At 42.6% G+C, this 22,654-nt stretch overlaps 1 protein-coding gene across 1 annotated transcript; it reads right to left on the bottom strand.

The window, feature by feature from the left end:
* Positions 1 to 3,078: 3,078 nt before the first annotated feature.
* On the bottom strand, positions 3,079 to 21,583 carry nid1a (nidogen 1a). The gene is made up of 20 exons (XM_030069937.1): positions 21,306 to 21,583; positions 18,702 to 19,001; positions 18,371 to 18,597; positions 17,953 to 18,263; positions 17,682 to 17,822; positions 16,927 to 17,178; positions 16,413 to 16,613; positions 14,551 to 14,784; positions 14,182 to 14,319; positions 13,266 to 13,394; positions 12,388 to 12,531; positions 10,535 to 10,654; positions 9,869 to 10,081; positions 8,914 to 9,086; positions 7,827 to 7,953; positions 7,550 to 7,721; positions 6,803 to 6,960; positions 6,593 to 6,716; positions 4,387 to 4,499; positions 3,079 to 3,677 (listed from the first exon to the last, which is right to left on the bottom strand). Exons 1-20 carry the CDS (start codon positions 21,507 to 21,509, stop codon positions 3,547 to 3,549), a joined length of 3,612 nt encoding a protein of 1,203 aa, XP_029925797.1. The 5' UTR covers positions 21,510 to 21,583; the 3' UTR covers positions 3,079 to 3,546.
* Between the last annotated feature and the right edge of the window lie 1,071 nt (positions 21,584 to 22,654).

Here is a 22,654-nt window from a genome sequence, read left to right on the forward strand (position 1 = left end):
CATAAGATAAAGAAAAAAATGCCAGACTAGGTACAACAGTGCAGCTCCTGAGATGAAGTCGCTGTTTCGCCGCAGAAAATGAACGTAACGTGACGTCGCTGTGTTTGCTGCCTGTACCGCTGCTCACCGCATCGCCTCACACAGCTGTCAAAACTGTTTGTGCGGTGTTAGCCGAGCAGGAGGCAACACACCGCCGACCAAACAGCACCCGAACAAACAGCCAGGCCTCCTGTAGCTGCAGCTTTCTCATACTAGCTATTTCCAGGTAAAGAAAATGGGGTTTTCTCACGTACCTGCGGGAATGCGTTTCCAGTTTGTTTAAGCCAGCTAGCGTTAGCCAGCGTCCTGCGGCTGCACCGTGCGTGTGTGTGCCCGCGGCTCTGACTGGCAGGAGCGCGCACACCCGCCTCCCACCGCAGACAACACAGCCTCCCAAAAGTCACTCTGCACCCAGCAGGCAAGAGGCAAAACTAGTGCAACAGGGGTGAGCAGCTCTGCCAATTCAGCTTTCTCAACGAGGAAATGAAAACATGTCGAGTAGCGATGTCAGGTAGCCACTAACTTGCATCCTCTTTGTTGAGGCTTTGATTTTCAGTTCACTTTTGCTGCAACAGATTTTTTTAAACCAGTTTGCACGGAGAATGAAAATTAATTCCCACAGTTATATTCTTGGGAAGGCGGCGGAGGGGGGAGGCACTTCCTCTTTCCATTTTTAAAAGATATCAGAAATAATGAGTCACTGCAAAAATTAGTCTACCATCATATCTATCTATCTATCTATCTATCTATATGTATCTCTCTCTCTCTCTCTATGTATGTGTGTGTATCTATCTATCTATCTATCTATACACACACACACACACACACACATATATATATATATATATATATATATACACACACATATGTCTTAGTGTTGTCAAATCTGAAAATAGAGGAACTCATATATATATATATATATATATATATATATATATATATATATATGTGTGTGTGTGTGTGTGTGTGTGTGTATATATATATACATATATATATACATATATATATACATATATATATATATATATATATATATATATATATATATATATATATATATATATATATATATGAGTTCCTCTATTTTCAGATTTGACAACACTAAGACATAAAGACAGGTAGGAATACAGTTGTTAAAATAAAAGAAGATCCAGTCATAGGATCATAAAAAGCCCCAGGATTAATTTATATTGTATCAATAAAGAGAGGAGGACTGCTGTCAGACAACACTGAGGGCTGAAACGCCACCTGAGCTCCGCCAAGCGCTCACAGCTGGAGCCACGCCCACAGCCTCCCGTCTGTTCTCCCATTGGACAAGGCGGCGCTCATTCCCCAGTCAATCAAAACAGTTTCGTTCAGGAAATGGTGGCGTATTCGGGGAATCCCGGTAAATTGGTAAACCAGGAAAAAAGCGTATTGCCCTTCTAGCAACGTTTAACACAAGGGCTGACTTTAATTTTCAAATTAAGGATGGAAGAATAGGTTAGTGACAGCACTGAAGGATTTAATGAGACTGGAGAAATTAAGGTGAGGTCGAAATTTGCAAAAGCCTCACAATACGCTACATTTCACTTACAAACTTGACAGTGAAAGTGAAAACTAATGAGTCAAAGTCCTACTCTCAGTGGATTATCAGGTTTCCAAGAGACAAATTCAAAAGGCCTCCGGTTGTTTTCCAGTTCGCAAAGACTGATAAAACCGGTAAAAGCAAGTCAAATGTTAGTATTTTGAAATACCCGTATTATAAAGTTGGAGTATGTTGTTGGTCTTTCAGGTGGAAAAAGGGATTTATACGTGTGTGTGTGTGTGTGTGTGTGTGTGTGTGTGTGTGTGTGTGTGTGTGTGTGTGTGTGTGTGTGTGTGCGCGCGCGCGTGCGCGCGCGCGTGCGGGTGAAACCTAGTAGCCTATGCAGGAAATATATCGGCCATTCAATTATACAAATTATACAAGTTGTTAAATTGATAAATTTGACCGTTTTACCGAGTTTAGGAGGAGCACGTGAACGCGCTATTGATTTACAGAGTGACGTCATCCGTGTCTCCCTCTGTGGGCGTGTTTCATTGGACAACGGCCGTCATTTTGACACGCACGGGACAAAACCTCATCCACATCACAAAATAATACACCTTTAACAGCCTTCCTGTGCAAGTGTTTGTGCACAGGAAGTTTGTCTTCCTTCTTGACAGGTGACGGTGTTAATAGCCTATTGATCACTTAGCCGATATGATCGATAGGTTCGATACAGGAGGAGGGGAGCAGGTCCCGAGTACATCAGCGCTCGGTGTGTCTCAGGAAATGAAATCCATCCCGTTTTCCGTGTCGTCATGTCTTGTCGGAGGCTGCATCGATTATTTAACACCCACAGACTTGCACAAAATACCGCAGGAATGTTTTAAAGTAATTTTAAAGATACACATTTACAGTGCAAGTTTTAAAATACACTCTCAGTACAAGTCAACCACTGCACCACTAGAAAAAAAAATCACTATAAGAGGAAATATGTAGGCTACAAGATCAGCATAAACTCACTATTGATTTGGCGCATTTACTCATCCTCTACATAAATACTACAGCCATTTTTATTCAGGTGATGCACTCATATAAAAAAAATAACAATAGAAATGTGCTCTATTTCTACGTATGAAATCTACAACACAGAGGCCAGTTTTACCATCCCATAAACTAACTTGTTGTTATCAATATTAATCTATTATTTCCTGCACTAATAATTCAACCTCTATGCTCAGATATGCATCGACACATAATCCAACTGTGATGCTGTTGCACTCAAATGAATTTTAAAATGAGCTTTGATTTTTAAATGAAATATTTAACCATTTTGTCAGAACTGCAACCACTCCTATAAATCTGATTATTTATTTTAAACTGCATGGCCGGTATGATTAATTCCCCAGTATGATTCAAAATAAACCTGTCACCTATCAGCCCTCCAGTCTATACATGTATTTGTAGTTGTAATACACCCCAGTCGACACACGATGGCGCTGTTACCATAGCCACAAACACATCACACAAGCTTGTTACAAAAATGTTTTTATTCATTCGCTGCCCAGCATGTAAACTCATCCCAACAGCTTATAAAGGCACCTTTTAGTCATAATCCGCTATAATACTTCCATGGGACAGCCTATGGGATAATCCGAACGTGCCACAGTGTAACAGAACTGACACAAGATGGAAGTCAGATTCACATTAAATTATTTATCCCTTGCGTTTATTTTTCTTTTTTTCCCTCAGTGTATGTGCACTCGGGAAAAGAAATGTCAACAAAAGACAGTGTTTGTATTTACAATTCTGCAAGGCGATTGTGACTTTATAAAGGCACAGGGGGGATTTTAGAAAGAATAGGTGAGGATATCACTGAGTGACGAAAGGCACAGCAATTCACATCCTGTTTTCAGTGGCATTTTCAACAGCTACGGTTTAGTATGCTGACGTTAAAAATGGTGTCATCTCTTCTGATCTCATCTCTCGGCCTCCTCGGCTCAGTACCTGCTGTCGCTCTCCACGCAGTTCACAGCCACCGCGTGGTCGGGACACTTGCAGGAGCGGCCGCCCGGCGTGGCTAAACAGAGGTGAGTGCAGCCCCCGTTGTTCACAGCACAGTAGTTTTGTCCTGGCCGGGGAAAAAAACAAAACAACACACATGAGAGCTCCTTTTAAGGGAATGCATTCATTAACTGCACAACACTGACATTTTTGCCCAGCGTTTAGAGAAATTAAACGTCACTGCGGGCAACAGTGGCCTCTGTATTTGTTAAAACCTCTTCCCATAATTGAAGGAAGCACATAGCAAACTCCAGATGTTGGAGGCCCCCTTTCCCTTGGCTCAACATTCCCTGGATTTATGCAATCTTATCTGTAGGGAGGATGAGGCCTGTTGCTTCTCTGCACACTGTAACCTCAGTCATCCCCTCATTTAATGATAAACACTGGCTGGGGAATTCCTCCCGTTGCTTTCAGGTTAAGAAGCGGATCAGCGGTGGTGTTTCCGCTCCACAACCATCTCAAAAGGCTTCACGGAGGTCATGAGGGTCAAAATACTACGCCTCGGTGCAGTACTAAAGAGTAATGGGAATAGAATAATAAGCCTGAGTCAAGGGTAACCCCCAGGTATGCAGGGGTCAAGCTATTTCTACGAATTTCTCTGTAACGGGGCAGAAATTCCTCAAGATCACACTGGACAATGAAAAGTCCCAAGTGTGTTCACTGCACATGCCCTGGACAAATAAAAGGTTAAACACATTTTCCAAACTTTGAAAGCACACAGACATTATTAGGACGGCGATATGGCCCGGTTTCACCGTCGTACGCAGATTATTTACCGGAGGGACACTGGGCGTAGGCTGTCGTGATGCCGTACAGTTTGGTGCGTTTCAGAGGCTGGAACTCGTCTGTCTCTCTGCCGGCGTAGCGGTCCACCGCCACCACTGCATCCCTGTTGTAAACACAGGCAGCACAAGTGCGTAAGCAACCCGTGGGCTATCCTGGATTGAGAAATATTAGCTGTCTGCCCCAGAGTTTGTATACACTTAGGTTTCTGTCTTGTTTTCTCATTATAACTGTCCATGTTATTGTAAATTCTCAAGTTTTGTCCCACTGAGCCATCCTGTCCCTCTTTGACTCAACTCGCCCCAAGTTTCATCCATTTTTTTCTCCTAATAAGGTCTCCTCATGAGTTTCTCCTTGTCTTCACTGAGGGAGGAAAGTTTGTGGTGCTGGCTTTAGGCTCGGCTCAGCTCAGCTAGGTGGGAAATGTAGGCCTGATATGTCAACCAATATGCTATTGTGTGTTATACTTTGTTTTCCTTCCTGTGTTTCAATGTGTCGCTTATTGTGTTACAGTGCTTTTCCATGAGGGGCCCATCAGGGGCTCCCAGGGGGTCCTCAGAAAAATGAGGGCTAGTTTAATGTCACTCTAATTTAACTTATGATACAAAAATGTATGAGGAATTATTTTAACACTCTTTTAATCTCATCACTTAAAATCTGACAGTGTTTAAGTACGACATCTAAACGATTTCATACTTAGCACAAAGCAAAATAGCTTTTCATATCAGGGTAGCTCCATAAAAAACACATATATATTTCAAATGGGGGTCTGCAGCTTATTGAAAGGGAGTCTGAAACATCAAAAAGTTGGAAAACCCCTGCTGTGTCGCATCATTTTATTTTGTGACCAGTTGCTGATTAGTCAGGCCTGGCTGGTGTTGTCATTGAAGTCTCTGGAGACATGGTTTTCTGGTGAAGGGCTATTTAAATTATACACAATCCTGACTTAACTTGACTAGAAGGGGGGTAGGGGTGGGTTCCTAACCTTCCTGACATCATTTGTTGCACTTAAACTGCCCACATGTCCAAACTCCCAGCACCACCAGCCAAACATCTCTACATCCCTGGTGAGATCAGAGGGAGGCCCTGGACAGGTCACTCACAGGCTCTTAAGAGGCTGAGAAATTGCAAGCAGCTGTCACTTTTTTTTTTTTTTACGTAGAACCCTTGACCCCACCTCCCTCCCCTCCCCGTCCCTTCTCCCTTTTTGAATGGTGGGTATACACAGACTCAATCAGCCAGATGGAGAGAAACTCCACAGTGTGCAGAGCGGGAGTGTCGGGGCCTGGGAGGACATCAAGGGCTCGTGCCTCTCTGTGTGCCATCGGGGTGTGAGGAGCCGTTTGACCTTTGACCCTCCCTCTCCCTCCTCTCAAGTAACACCTTGACAGATCCGGATTCTTAAACTGCACAGTCGACCTTAAATATATAAAGGCTGCATTCTGTCTTTGACGCTGTAACAACCTCGGGCCTTGTCTATAATAAATTTCAAAACAGTACCCACTAATGTGATATGTACCTTGAATATCGATGGAAATAATTTTTTATCTTCTACGTCAGCGTATACCAATTATTACGGCATCAAGGTGCATTGTTATTAGACGTGAGGACAATCTGTAACCAGAAAAGACTGAACACACAACACTTTTTTTAAACTTTTACCACAAACTTCATTTTGTAAATGAGGCGCTAAGAGCCTAAAATTAGTTGTTGTGTAACCATTGTGTTGTTATTATACCTATGTACAATAAATAAATGTGGAGACAAAATAAATACAGGGGGGAAAAATGTAAGCCTACAGAAATACATTTTAAAGTAAACTAAGTTAATATATAAATGCAAAAATATGTAAAAATGAATATAAAAACACACAGAAATACATAAATTGAGAAACTAAGGTATACATAAATTGATAAAGAAAGTTTTATCTTGTTAATTATTTTTCCATAGACATTATTTTATTTTTTTGTCATTTGTAGTCTAGTCTAATTTTTACATTTTAAAGTGGCTTCTTTCTCAAAATTGTTCTATTATGCCATTTCTAGTCCCCCTTAAATACATATTACATGTATTTTAGATTTTATTTCCTGGAATAATGAAAAGCAATTTCTTTAATTCACATCCCAAGTGCTAGCACCGGCTGCAAAGTTGGATTTCTGAGACGGTTTTAAAAAATAAAACTCAAAGGGAGAGCGGTACCTCCTCCAGTCAGTGTAGTAGATGTTCTTCCCATGAGACGTGATACCGAACGGGTACTGGATCCCCTCCAGAACCTTTCTCCGGTCGCCCAGAGCAGGATTCATGCACTCCATTTTGTGTGTGCCTGCAAGCAGAAGGGAGAGATTACACCCAGTTCTGATTACAAGGTAGCCATCGCTGCAGAGACGAGTCATCGCTCGAGAAACCAACCTGCGTCTGCCCAACAGAGCAGGGCGCTCTGGGGGTCGTAGGTCAATCCGTTCGGTAGACCCAGATCGTCTTTGACCAGCACCCTTCTGTTGGAGCCGTCCATGTAAGACGTCTCGATCTTGGGTGCATCTCGGTTCCAGTCGGCCCAGTACAGATTTCTGTGGAAAGGACAGAGCATCCAATTAAATCGAGCGATACGCCGCGAGAGGCCAGGAGAGATTTTAGAACAGACAAGCAGCGTTGTTAGGCATGAAATGAATCCTAAATCCTTCTTAGCTGCTCTCTAAGCACGGTACGACACTGTGCCAATGTGCAAATGAACTGTTGTGCAGTCCCAGGTGCATATTCATTAAGCCTAAACTGTAACTCAGCCAATCAGAGGTGACTTTAAATATCTCACTTTACTGGCACTTTAGCACTACACTACTTGAATAGTTCACACTAGTTGTTTGTAAAGTATGATTTCATGTGTTTGGGCCCTTATGTGTGAGCTCTTGTGCCTGCCATTTCAATTGCCCTTTTAAGAATAATGAAGCTGAATTTAATTGAATTGACTTGCCCAGAAACAATAAATTTTCTCTGACAGCAACTTTACTATGAACCACCTTTGTTGTCAAAATGATTAATCAATGAATCAATAAATAAATTGACAATGAAAATAATGATTAATTGTAACCCTGCTCTGTGGTATCTCACTGTGCGTGTTTAAACAACAAGCTAAACAGTCTTAGATCACTCATTACACACCCATTAGGTGGGTCAGTGATAATTGCACGAGGGTTCACGAGATCAGAGTCTATGATGACGCGTCGCTGGGAGCCGTCCAGAGACGCCACCTCGATGCGATCCTTCACAGAGTCGGTCCAGAACATGGTTCGGCCCAAGTGGTCGATGGCGATGCCCTCTGGGCTGTCCAGATCTGTTCAGGGGAGGCATTAACCGAGTCAGTTACGTGAACGGCCTCTGAATTTACAGATGGCTGAAAGGGAAAGTTAAATTAACAACAGATGAGCGAAGGTGTGACCTGTTTTGATGACCGGAGTGGGGTCTCCCCCCTGTATGCTGGCCCTGCTGATGGACGGAGAGGAGATTTCGGTCCAGTACACCATTTTGTCCACACAGTCGTAGGCCACTCCGATGATTACCTTCTCCTGTGGAGAGGTCAGACACCAGCCATCTTTGAAGTGCAGTTTGTTTAGAGAAGAATACATGACGGCACAAACACTCAACAGATGGGTCTGAGTGGTTTCTGACATTAACGTCTAGACATAAATTAAAACAAACCGCTCTAAAGCCACACATGGAGCGTCAGTGGCTCCACCAAACCTCAGGCCAGCTGGTTTGGAAATCGCCGTTAACAAGAATGCAGTTTGTAATTCCAAGGATGTTGCACTGATGTTAGCAATTAGAGTGAATGTCACCATGTGCTTAAAATAAAGAGCAAGCTTCCAGTGCACAGGGCAGATGGGGGAAATTGTCAGGCTAAAACACAAGTATAATTACCAGCAAGGGAATGGAATGCAGTACGATGCTGAGCTGATAGTGTATACACGAGGGAGAAAATACTACATAGTATCCTCCTGTGAGGGACTTGATTGTTTTCCAATATAATCTGTGCACATACCAAACAGTCTTGGCTTGACATTGTGCTGGAAATACATATAATTTAGTGTTACAGTCTTTTAAAACGCACAGCTGCAGCACAAAATATTTATTTCCTCTGAGGAGTAAAGTACTTATTGTCCAGTTATGGTTTCGATTGCAACATACTGTATTTGCAAGGCCAGAAGGCAACAAAAACATAGACTAAACCACAGTAGACACACTATAAGTATGCAGCAGGATTGTCTCTTCATAAGACCCGGTCCGTTGAAATCTCTCATGATATTTTGGTATCACAAGGGAAATAAGAATTGTACACAAGCAAAGCCGTATCCCTCAAGCTTCACCACTTGAAAGCCGTCTCAATTCAGAGCCTTTCAAACCACATACCACATGATCCACGGCCAAAATAAAATTATTTAAGGTCATATGAATCCTCTCCAACCAGCCGCAGGAATTTGCCTCCGCGGGTTACAACTGTGTGTTAGAGTGTGTTTGGAAAAGCTCACAGGCAGGTGGAGGACCGCCTTGGCATCGTCCTTCTTCATGTCATAGCCCTCCAGGGGGACGAACTCTATCTTGCCGCTCTGGGCAAACATCAGGTGTGTTCCCGGAGGCAGGGGGTGCACGTCGGGTCGGGGCGTGGGTCCCACCGGCGGTCGCCCCCCGTCATGGTCGATACCTGCCGGGCACAGATGCTCACAGAGTCATGGTTGTAGTGCAAAAAACACCTGGAGGCAGTTTAACCACATTTTCAGGCTGACATAAGTAGTATAAAGTGAGAGTATTCTCTCATATTTACTTGTTAAAATAAAACGAGGTATCCTTCATCAGTTTTATCCCATCAAACACTATTTTTTTAAAAATCAAGGAAAACATTACAGAATATTAATATAAACTGTGCTTTTTGTGCTGTTGACCAAAAAACTTTATTTGACCTATTTTACAATTTCCTCTCTGTCAAGAAATTTGGGGAATTTATTTATTTCTATATTGGGGTATTTGATAGAGATAGAGCACAGACTGATAATTGTATATATATTTGTGTTGTGTTGTATATAACATATATTTGTATATATCTTTGATTAATGTAATGATATTAATACTGAAAAAAACTCTCATTCTTAATAGTGCATAAGGAAATTGAACTTTACATTAAAAAAAAAATCATTGACTGACTCTCCTAAAAAAAACAACTCCGGACTATTAAACTACTGAATTCATAGATTTTTTTTGTTTTGTTTTGTTTTGTATGCATTATATGTATACTGATTTGATATGTTTACATCTGTATATTAGTTACATTTAATTTAAAAAGTAGTATAAAACAGCTGTCAGTTATGTGGTGTAAGTTATGTGTTTTAACTCTCTAAAGCATTAACATTGATGGACAGTGTGATGCCTTGTTGTAAAGCATGACTTAAAACGTGATTTTTTTTTTCTTTTGGATGGGGTGTCACTCACACATCGGTCTGCTGCCGGGGCCGGAGCGCGTCCCGGGGATCTCCTGCCCGTTGCGGTCCACACACCAGCAGTGTCCCGTGCTGCCGTGGCACTGGATGGGCTCATAGGCGCCGTGCTCGTCACACTGCGGGATGAAGTGACCGACGGGTGGCCGGGGACCCCGCGCAACCAGGACGCTTTCCCTGTGGCTCTCACACTGTGTTTTGGTCCTCTCTGAGAGGACAAAAAAAAACATAAAAACAAAAAACAACACGCACACACACACACACGCAAATTCCTATGGCTATCTGGCATTAAAAAAAAAAAAACAGATTCCAGCTGGCACCATTAGACTCTGGCAGGGAACTCAATCCCAAACAAAATTCTTGCCCAGAATGGTGTAATAAACAATGCTTGCACCGAAAATTATCTTTTTTTTTTTTTTTTCGCTATGCTTGAGTCTAGAACTAGATCAAAGAAAACGATTACCAAATTGTCCCGATGGCAGTGATAAGACATTTAAAATAAACTTGCAAATCTGTCCCAAACCAGACCGGCTGCTACAACACTGAGCTTCAAAAGAAAAAAAAATGCATACAAAATCAAGCGGAGTGACAACACACTGCAACGTCGAGGTGAGACGTCGGCTTTGCCTGTCAGGAAGTGATGGCATTCCAGCAGACTTACCTGTGGAGCAGTAGAAGCCATCACCATAGTAACCTGGCCTGCACTGGCAGGTAAAAGATCCCTGGGTGTTGTAGCAGACGGCGTCTTGATGGCACCTGCCCGGCTGACACTCGTCTATGTCTTCAGGCGGGAGCAGCAGGAGGGTGAAAGAAGAGAAATCGTGAGTGTGCATGAGCAGGGGACAAGTAAAAAAAAAAAATCACCCATCTGCCTTATAGGCTACAATATCGGGTTATGTGTCCAACTGGTCGTGTCCTTTTATGGTCAAGGCTCTGCAGTGTGATCAGGGTTAGCCGGTGTCCAAACCTGGCCTCTGAGTTCAGAACAAGAAGGAAAGGTAATACAAGGAATGGAAACTATGAATGAGGGCTACTGGGGGACCAGCCAAGTCAGCTACAGCCCGACTCGAGGTCACCACAGACGAATTGCCCATCTGCTTTTCATGTCTCACTGCTCAATGAGTCCAGATGTATGGCCTAATAGCCTCACCTCCCCCAAAATCCTGAGCAGATGGTTTACCAATCCTTGCCCCTGTGTCCATGTCCTGGAATGTTGGGCTACTTGTATTAAACCAGTGATTCTGAATGTTTGGCCCTGTTTACAACAATTTACCTGCATTTTACACTGCAACAAACCATTATGCAAATCATACTAAAGATTTCACAACAACTAATCAAAATCTCTCAGTTTTTAAATTTGAATTTTTGGTTGAAACACCTTCCATTTAATGTTCTGCTTTTGTGCCTAACCAAGTCATCACCATCCATCAACCAAGGAACTAATAATTTGCTGTGTAATGCAAAAACGTTTCTACTATTTTCCACCTTAGTGACTGTTTCACTCCACTCAATTTCTAGCGATTCAAGTCTTCAAAACACAACATAAAAGCTGTTTCAAGAAAACTAATGACAAAATCTTTATTATGTTGATGGAATACTGCTGTGAAGAAAGTTTGACGTTGTAAAGTTTCATATTGTAAAGAAATGAATGGGAACAAAAGGCTGGATAAAAGGTAGGAAAGATGATATTGACGTTCTAAAGCACGACTGCTTGCTTTGGAAAAAAATGTTAGCGGAAACGTTTAGTATATGCATTTTGTAGGTATTATGCTAAACATGCAAACATCACTGGTATGGTCCTTTAATTGTAATGTCACAACAGAAAAAGTTAAAAGTACTGAAAAGAATTACATAAATAGTCAACCTAGTGTGAATTAGCTGCAGTCAGTCTTAACATGTGCATGCGTTCAGTCTCTTAGGGCTCTTTTCCACTACAGTGGTACCAAACCTTTTTGGAATTTCTTTGGCACTAAAAAAACAGGAACTTTTTGAATTTTGCATTTGCCACGGGTTCATTTCCAGTTGATTTTTTTGGATGATGCTCTACATTTAGGACTGACAGGAACCAACAGGACCCTGGGGGCAGGACTACAGCAATGTTTACTGCACTGTTGCTGATTGGTTACACACATCCCTATAGTTACTGAGAGTCATTTTGTTTTTAGTTGTCGAGTATTAAAAGCGGCCAAATAAAAAACACGTGAAGGACGAGGCTCTCGAGGATGAGATTTAGTAAGAGCTTGATGGAATTAAAGAAACAAAAAGGTATTCAGTGTTTGATAACTGGGTTACAAGTGAGATCCTGAGCAAATAATCAGTAAAGCTGAAGCTGGGCAGATGTAAATGAATAAACGAGTAACCATTACTTGCTTTATTAAATCTGGCACTCCTTTTTTCTTAAGTCTCTACAGCCGTTACTGTTTCCCCTTAGGTCGGTAGAAACACAAACACTTCTTGTTCTTGTTTCTTGTTACGCAGTGGAAAAGGGCCCCAAGCCGAGTCTCTTTGCAGTACCTTGACAGACTCGGCCATCTCCTATGAACCCTGGCAGGCAGGAGCAGATGTAGGAGGACCCTCCCGTGTAGCTGCACTGAGCGCGCTCAGGAATGTCACAGTTATGGGAACCCGCCTCGCAGTGGTCCACAGGTCGGTTCACCTCTGGGGAAAAAAAAAAAAACAAAAAAAAACAGACATTAGGCTGCTGTAATGGGGAAGCACCACATCTGTAGGAGTACAGATGCAGGCATTATTCATGGGTTTAGTCACAGTTTCATTCTCAGTAAGATGCAGCTGAGTCAGAGGCGGAAACTGCCCACATGTACATGAGTGAAATCACTGTGTCACATTAACAAATCCATGGCTGCAGACTACTTTAGTAAAAACAGTATGTACAAATGCTTTTCTTTGTTTTGTTTTATGGTACTTAGATGCAAAGTAAGTGGCACTGATTCACAGGCAACACAAGAACCGGCAAAGTCACAGAATGACTCAGCGGGTTTAAGAAAAACTATTTGATCAAGACAGTCTCTTGCATTTTTCTGTGACTGTCCTGATGTGATGAATCCTACCCATCTTGTATGTCAAAAAACGTTACACATTATTCCAAATACGACTTGCACCAGGCATGCTGCACACACACTTAAACCCTAATTACACTTTCTACAGTAATTATTATTATTGGTTTCATCAGACCATAGTAGATTGCATGTCATATGCGTAAGTATACATGTGTTTTATCTTGTACACCCACTGTGTACTTTATATTTTAATGTATTTTATTATAGTTTATGTTTCCATGTTACTTTCATTTGTCCAAACTTGCACAGCCCAGCCAGCAGGTGAGATTTCTGGAACATGTAATTGTACGTAGCAGTGCAGAAAACACCACTTACCAATGCAGGTCTGCCCATCACTGGCAAACTGGTAGCCATCCACGCACTCGCAGCGGAACGTCCCAGGCTGGTTGTTGCAGATGGCGTGGGAGCCGCAGATCTGAGGATCCTCTCTGCACTCATCAATGTCTGATAAGGATATGCACAAATTATAATACACTAATAATTGCTGCATTGGATCAAAGTTTGTCCAGTGCTTTTAAGATGTCAGGAGCTTTGAAATCTGGGTGTGTAAATTAAATGTCCTTTATTATCAGATGGCTGAGGATCAGAGCTCAGTCACGTTTCCTAATTACAAATGTTTATAGATGGCATCTTTCCAGTGTCTGAAAGACATCCTTCCTCTTTCTACTGTATTTTCCCTGAGGCTCTTCCTGTCTGGTCCCTAGCCCCCCTACAAAACCTTGGATGTATGGAGAGTGGGCTGGGAATGGAGAACCAGCTGAATATGTTAACCTTTGATTGGATTTGGTTTGGTCTGGGACACTGGCTGTGTTTACAGAAGGCTAATTGGAAAGATTGTCCGGTTCCACAGGAAGGAAGGCATTACAAATTATTCAAATGAGAAATTAAGCGATGGCTTTGAACAGACACAGAAGCATTTTTTTTCTGATTTCCTTTCAAGTAGAAACGAGCCAATCGGGTCATAGGAAATCATATATTCATTACTTACTTACTGAGGCCTCATCACACCAAGTGGCACATAGGGCCTCCACAAGGTCCCTCCGTCTCTTCCTGCCCTAGATCACCCTGGACACCTGCTATATATTTATTACATTCCTCTACTCATCATCCTACTCAGGGTCACAGGGCTATGCTGTCTATCGTCTGCCCTCTTCATCTCCCAAAATACATACATCCACATGAAATTATTTACATATACAGGACCCTTGTCATATCAATGTCTCAGTCTTACCGTAACATGAGCGACCATCGCCGTTGAAGCCAGCAGCACACTCGCAGGTGAACTGAGTCCCCTGTCCAGGTCGGCAAACTGCATTGGTGTCACATCCGTGTCTCCCGGTGAAACAGGGGTTCTCTTCTGGCTGTCCTCCTGAGCCATTAAAAGTATATTTTAGGGTGCCGCTGCACATTATTATGGTCATCATGCAGCTTGTGTGACGTGGTGAGAAATAATTATGGCAACCATTAAACAATTGCTCTTTTTGTTAGTAAAACAGAGTGTCTGCTGTTCAGGATGTGACCTGATGGGAACCAGGAAGGAAGTGAAATCAGACCAAAACAACAAAAGCGAATAAGACAAAAATAACCTCCATGACCTCACCGTTGACATCCCCAATCTTGTTGCTCATGGCGAAGCGGATGAGTTCATTATTGGCGTCGTACATGACAAAGACCTGATCCACGCTGAGCATCTGGGTGGGCTTTACGTCCCTGGAGGCTTCGTCGTGCTGGCAGCTCTGGAAGGTGATGGTCTGCCGCCACTGGTACGTCCTGGTCTCAGTGGAGCCATCGGGCAAACTCACCACGTAGTCCCGAGTGGAGGATGAGGTGACCACTGAACGGTGTGACAGGTCAGAAACAAACAGGTGATTCTTATGGTAACTGTTTCTCTACGCTGCACTCTCAGAAAATAAAGCACATAATTGTACCTTTAGGGGTACAACAGCTTGTCACATACAGCTTTTTGTACCTTTCACACTGGGTACTTATTCATACCCTTGTAGTTTGTACCTTATAGAGACACAATATTGACTGAATAATTTTATTACCTATTTTTCATATCCACAAATAAAAACTTATTGCATTTTAAGGCTACCCAACCATAGCCTACAAGTTAAAATCTACCTTAAATTAATATTTTACTTTATTTATTTATTTGTTCGTTCATTCATTTATTTATTCATTTACTTACTTACTTACTTACTTACTTACTTACTTACTTACTTATTTACTAATTGTATTTGGCCTTACAAATGCTTTCTCCTGATATTGTATTTTCACATTTGGAGGAAATGCTACATATAGGGGTCCAGGAATTAGCTCTAGGAGGTACATTTGTGTAGATTGTAGCTTTAGGGACAGAAATGTAGCCTGTTCCTGAGTGTGTATATCCACTCAGCATAAACATGCAGCTATGACAACAAAAACAGAAACAGTCCTGGGAATTAGTTTGGAAAACAACCCTGTAAGCACAAATAGATAAACATGAAAATAAGGGGCAAGAAACGTTTGTCGCTATTCATTATACTGTATACATTTTCCAAAGCATATCATACCTATTTTTTAATATGTACTTAATTTCCCTATTTTTTATTTTCAAGCACTCAGGTGATAAACCTACCTTAATATTTTCTCTGTTAATATTTTTGCCCAGGTTCAGAAATCTTGGACATTTGAATGTAGCTCATAAAACAAACTTTTCCTCAGGGATTATTTTCCAGCAGATGTAGGAATGTTGGAATGGCGGGATTGTGCATTCATGTGCTATCAATAAATTGGAAGAACAAATTTCCTACTTGGCCGTTAGCCAGACTAACTATCATAACATTTGTGAAGCAAAAAGCAGCCAAATCCACATCATCCCTTCCACAATGTCCATGTTTCCTTAACGTTTGTCTTCTGGGTTTACTTCTATGACCAAATAGTGTGCGGATGCAATGCTGTTTGGACCTCCAGATGTTGGTGCTCCATTTAGCATGTGAGTTTTCAATTCGCTGCAGACATTAAACTGAAGTATCATGCATTGATCAAGTAACTTTGCCAAAAATCGGCAGGGGCAGGATGTTCACTGGTGTGGATTATCTATCTCATGCATGGTTGAAGTCTTCAGCTGTGCTGAAATGAATGGAAATGAGTAGCTACTCGGAAGGTGAGCAAAAATGCTTTCTAACATCTATGACAGTATGATATGCTTTGGAAAATAGTTAGTGTTGATATAAAGTATAAAATAATTGTAGTAAATCAGATCAAACATGCAAAACTGGTATGGTACTTAATGCAACAATCTGAACCATCTACACTGTATTTTGATAGCCTGTCCTGATGTTAACTACGTCATCTTTTCCATTTGCGCCTGTCTCGGCTGTCATCACGCTGTGGGGCAGTAAAAAAATAACACCTGTGTGTGTCTAGGACTGCTTGCTTAGCGTGAAGACTCAATTCTGCATTCAGGCTGTGTCTTACGGTTGTTGCTGTACTGGTAGATCTCAGAGTAGCGGTCAATTTGCACGGTGGAGCCGCGGGGGACCTCAGGGACCCGGCCTTCCAGGGTGGTGCTCACCGCCAGGTGGTCGTGCTCATCGATGCCGTTGAACTCTTGCCTGATGATCAGCTTCTCATTCCCCGGCAGAAAGGTCACCTCAGCTTGCCGCGTGAATACCCCCCCTACAGAGGACAGAGAAGAGGAGGTGAACATGAAGACAAACACACATTAGCCATGAGTGAACTTTGGCCCGCTGTCCTCTCTCTCAACTGAGGTAATGTGAGGGGAATTTGGACAGAGTAAGTGAAACTGCAGCTGGACGGCCAAATGTGGTGGTAGCAGCATTACCAATTACACACTGAGGTTTAGACCCTAATCTAGCCTCATCATCACCACTTAAAAATCTAGAATGGAGCGCAGAAGATTCATATGAGAACTTAATGGACCTCAGATTGTCATAATTTGTTTGTCCAGTTGTAGGAATCATTGCCTCACCGATAATACTGAAGCCGTTCTTGAAGCCAGGCTGCTGCAGAGCGAATGCCCACCCGATCACGCCGCCAAGAGCCGACAGCGGCTGGAGGGAGGGACCGAGGCTGGGAGGGATGTCACTGATGGCCACGTACGAGCGTCCATCATTCACCACCACGTACGAGTGGAGATCGTTGCTGGTGAACTCCACTGGAGTGGGAGAGTTGCCCACGTACACCTTTCCATTCACTTTGCCATTCATCCTCTGGGGCTTCCCTGCAAAAACACACGAACAACTTGAAATCTGCTCTACAGGCAAGAGAATTTGCCCAATCCCGAATGATTGAAATTTGAATATTTTATTAATTTCAGGTGTCAGGTGTGGTAGGAAATCCTCTCATAATCCAGAAAGTGATTAACAACAACATTCAAAATTCAAAATAGCTTCCAAACAGCTGTGAAAAGATGTTTTTCACCATTTCCACCGCTACTGCCGTCAAATCAAGTCTCTCAAACTTTTAAAAACAATTCAAGCAGACTTTCTTAGTGCAGGTTTAAAAGTCCCACATGCTAGGAATTTAGATTTCCCGTGACATGTTTAACAAAAACATTATTTTTTTTTAATTCCTGAATTTAAAGGTGCAATACGCAAAATTGACGATTGTGGACATTATTTTTGCGTGTTTGAAAACATAATCAAATGGAGCAATATGAAATGATGTCACTCAACGATTTGAAATCCTGCAAAAATCAGAGTACTGCAGAATTCAGAAGCTCACCCTCTGCCACACACTGCACTCCATTGCCGTAGTATCCGGGCCTGCAGTGGCAGCAGTATCCGCTGGTGTGGTCCTTGCAGTCCGCAAAGTTGGAGCACTTGTTTCCGCTGTTCGCACATGTCCCAAAGTTGTATGAGAACACTGTAAAGGGAGCAAACAGATGTCGACACAATAATTAGTGTCTAATTAATGAAATGACAAAGAACTTTGAGCATTGAAACATTTCAAAAGGGCTGGGAAAAGACACTGTCAGCTCCTCCTGTGGACTCACCATCTACATTTATATCTCCGTCATCCACTACCACCACCTCAGGGTTCCCGGGAAAGTCGACGTGCTGCGGCTGGAACTGGACTGTGTGGACTAGGACCTGGCCCTCTGGCTCATAAGGAGGGTACTCCACCTGCTGCACTCCAGGATACACCGGCCTCCTTACGTCAACAGCGTCCTCGTAGCCCTCCAGGACCCTCTGCTGTGAGCTGTCAGGTGGCAGTTCAGTGACTTCACCTGGAGCCACGTTGGAAAAGTAGGGAGAAGTTCCAATCTCGAACACCCATACACCCCGCAGGCCAGCGTTGGTTCCCCTAGACAGATAAAATTGCTGTAATCACTTTGTGAGGTGAAAGGATATTTTCTGATGTGTCGTTCTTGAAGCTAACATTGGTCAGATGACAACCGCTGTTATACTTACTCTGCCAAAGCCCTGACGGACGCCTCGTCATCAGTAATGATGCGGTAGTACGGTCCCTGTCTAGAAAACAGAAAACCCTGGACCACACCCTTACTAAAGCCAGCATGCATGGGAGCAATACTGTCCCCTACTGGTGTGGAGGAAAACTGTATGCCATCCCTTGGGTAAAGCACGATGGCATAAGAGGCAGTCTCCAGGGATGCAATCACCAGCTGGAAGGTGTTTCTCTGTGTAATAAAATATATTAAAAAAAAAAACATGTAAAAGACCAATTAGAATTTAAAAACAAAAGAAAGTCAGCATTATAAGTGAATCGCCACGTGACGCTCACCTTTTTGTTAGTGCCGTCTCTGTTTTGAGGTTCATGGGTGGCAACATCTACCCATGTGATCACCACAGCATGAATGGGATTTACTTCATCGTCCTCTGGGAAAGCCCTGTTGATGTGGTTGGCTGCCTGTCGCAGGATGACTGGGCTCGAATCCTGACGGAAGTACACTTTCCCCACACCGTCACTCGTGTCTAGGTCTCCTTGCAAAGCTGCAATCATGCCAAATTTTGGCGGCATACTGCCAAGATATGTCGACTCACTTGTTGGCTCTGTTGTAGCAACAAAGCCATTGGTGTTGATCTGAAATTAAATACTCAAGTCAGTGATGGGAATAACAAGAGCTCAAGCGATTGTAACACCATACAACTCTTAACTATTGTTTATGGCAAAACTACTACAACACATGCAAGAGCTCTTCCACTGCAGAGGCAAACACAGTCCAGTTTGACCCACTTTGATCTGTAGTCCGAACTCATTAAACTAATGATCCAAGTCAGCTGCTATGTCCCACAAAAGCACTAATGAACAAACAAGATGTCATCTAACACAGCATTTTACACACTTGCAGAGTTTAATGTGAACACATGCAGTGCTTGTAAAAAAAAAAAAAAAAAAGCTGGGCTTATGTCGAAAACACACACACTGTACAAGGGGCTCCTCAACTTCCTGGCCAGCCGGGGGAAAACAAGAGCACTATTCCTGGCCAGGGCCACACAGTTTCCTGTCCATGCCCCTGACGGCCAGCCCCAGAGAGTCCAAAAATTGCACACTAATCTTCATTACAGAAGCTTCCTGCCAAAATGCAAGATAGAGCTGGGAAAATGATTAGTGACCCCAATCTCACTGTAATACTGCAGCCACTATGCAAGATCTTAAAAGTCGGTGTATCTCTTTTCACACCAGAATTTGATAGCATATGAATCACATTCAGCAGGAGACAAAAAAAAAAAACCAAGCCAGTTATTAGAGAATGTTTTTTTCTCCTATAAACATGTCTGCCCTAAAAACATTACTGTTCCCCCACAGGGCATAGACAGTTCAGGGCAGGCACTGACTGTCTCATACTGAGCTTCATGAATGAAAAAAATCTGCAGGCCCTCTTGACTGCAGCAGAAAAGTATGTTTGTGGTAGGAGAGGTAGGCCTAATTTGGATGTAGTGTGCAACAGGGGGGGAAAAAAAACCCTAGTCTGGCTGTCATAATAAGGTATTAAATGTTTATTCTCGAACTCTGGCTCATGCTTTAAACATGACTCCAAGGATCAGAGGAAGCAGCTGAAACGAAGAATATGAAAGGCGCCTCTCTGCATGGTGAGGTTGAGCATATTACTGCCGCATGATTGACAATAGTAATGAGTAAAGATTCACTAATCAAAGCTAACATTATCTTCAATTCTGTCAAAGCCACAGCAGACCCATTGACCCATTGATATGACTGGCCACAATGCAAGTATGATCACAGATTGAGGTCTGCATTGATTTACCCTTAACTTTGCAATAAATCAATGTTTTCAACAGTCTCAATATGTTAAATCATTTGGAAAACAGAAGTAATGTTTAACAGTTAAAGCAGGCTATAGAAATCATCTGGTGAAGTACAGGAAAATCTGATAGATTACATCAACAATGGCCTTTCCCCCTCCCAAAAAATACAAGTCATTTGTTCAGTTGATTGCCAAGGGAAATGTGTTTTGCATGAAATTACTCTGATAGTGTATCTAGATAATCTGCAACACAATTAAAATAGGGATGCAGCATTTTTCTTTGAAAACGAGAATCAGCAGGGATAAAGGGCTGTTTGTGCGTCCAGCACAATAGTGCAGCTTTGAGCCAAATGTTGCAATTGCTCTTTTTCCACGTCAATTAAACAGTTTGCATGGCAAGTAAAAACCGAAAGTAATAAAACATGCAACAGTTAACATTTAAATCATCAGTCCAAATAAGAGTTACAAGGTTTTATTAATGACAAAATCATCTGAGCCATTGCTTGTGTCCACGCTAAGTACAACACTTCTCTAAAAACTTACCTAACTTAAGCATGTTTTAGAGACATTATTAAGAGATCAGAGCATCTCCTCCTGAAATATGAACATTAACACTGAGACAAACAATGGCACCCATTATATTGAAATTTTTACCTAACATGTCAGTAAAGTACATGTTTGGTTCAAAGTAAGCCTGTCTATTAGCGGCCGCACTCTGACGGGTAAGTTGTCTATGTATTTGTGATGGATTGCAAAATAAAGGCCTTTCAGTACTTTGGCACTGGCTCAAAAGTAAAACGATAACCTCGGGGGAAGTTGGAAGAATGCATCGCCACATGCATGCCTCAAGGTACTACAGCCTCTATGATAAACAAATCATTATTTCCAAATGCCCCGGGGTGAAAGAAAACACTCTATGGCTGTCCTAAGTGTGTTTTGCAATGTCCATGAATGAGCGGTCTTCTATGTATTAGGCTCCGGGATCCCTAACATTTGCGCAATAACGCAATAATGATATTCTCACATGTTTCAGGCAACCAAGTGTATAAAAAAATCCAAAGTGTTTACATCAGACTGACCATGACTTATGACTATGGCTTAGCAAGTTTCGGTGAACTTACATAGATGTTGTTGAAAGTGCCATCATAAAACAAAACGGGATTGTCCAATGTAAGTTGGTGCGTCTGGTCAGTCCCCGGTTCCAGCAGCTGGTCTCTTGAGGCGGGACCGAATGGGAAAAGTTCTCCCCGTGTTATGCTGTGCACCGACGCCACAAGTCCCAGGACAGTTACGCAGACGACCCATCCTTGCTCCTGCCGACCCATTGTCACTGTTTGAGAGACCACCGGACAGTCGTGCCGTTCCTCAAAGCCAGAGTGACGCACGGTAGAGAGTTCAGTCGGAGTTGGAGTTGGAAGCATGGGCGGGGAGTTTTTTTTTTTTTTTTTAGAGGGGCGTTGGAGGAGCGTTGCTTCCATGAAACCATCAACAGACTCCTAGAAAGAGAAAGGACAGACCTACTGCCCCTTTTCTGATGTTTACAAAAACCTGTAATATTGATTCTAGACGGACCTGCTGGACTTTAAGAGTTATAACCAGGCGTCTCCTACTGTGATGGCGTTTGGCCCACTTTGGAAAACAGGAAAACAGTTCATGACAAGAGTTAAAAGGGCTGGTTCAGAGGTGCAGAGCACAGAGGCAGATACTGTGAAGCAAACAATTCAGCTACACCCCAGTTTTTTTTTTATTAACTTTTTTTTTAATTATTACTCTACTGGGCAGCATGGCCAAAATGAGGGCATAAGAGAACAGCCAAGCCAGTGTTGCAGCAAGCCGACCACGTCAGTGTGGATGGTCAGGTATTATAACACAGGGGCCAGTGCGTGAGAGGCTCCAGAGTGTGTCCAGAGGGACAACACTGGCCTGTGTCTGTATTAGGAAATTTGGACACAGACCAAGAGCCCATCAGAGCGTAGACATCAGAGCATGGACCACTTGCTGGCAACAGAGCCCTCATGGCCAGCTAGATTGAAACATTATATAAAGGGCAATATCACAGAGCACTGTACCATACACTAATCATTTGAGGCATGCCGCACTGGCTATCAAACTCGACCCCAGCTGGGATAATGAGGGGCACGCTGGTAATCTGGATGGCTTCACTGTCTGACACAAACATATGCCATGAGCAGACACAGTAGGTGTTTTTCTGCTATCTGCCCCCCAAAAATCACAATTCTCTGCACTGTTGCACATTCAAGAGTCACATATCGCAGTTAAACCTAAAATGTGTCAATCTGCAAGTGGCAGCCCTTTGAGCCAATGGTCAATTGTTTTCATGTTGGCCTACATTCGACTTACAACACATAAGATTTTTATTAAATGGACTAATTAATTGATTAACTTATTTATTTATTGGTGCTGTTCATATCTTACTAAACTGCACACCTGCTTATCCACAGGGGAGAGT

Source organism: Myripristis murdjan, chromosome 15 (assembly GCF_902150065.1).
Source record: "Myripristis murdjan chromosome 15, fMyrMur1.1, whole genome shotgun sequence".
Taxonomy (NCBI): domain Eukaryota; kingdom Metazoa; phylum Chordata; class Actinopteri; order Holocentriformes; family Holocentridae; genus Myripristis; species Myripristis murdjan.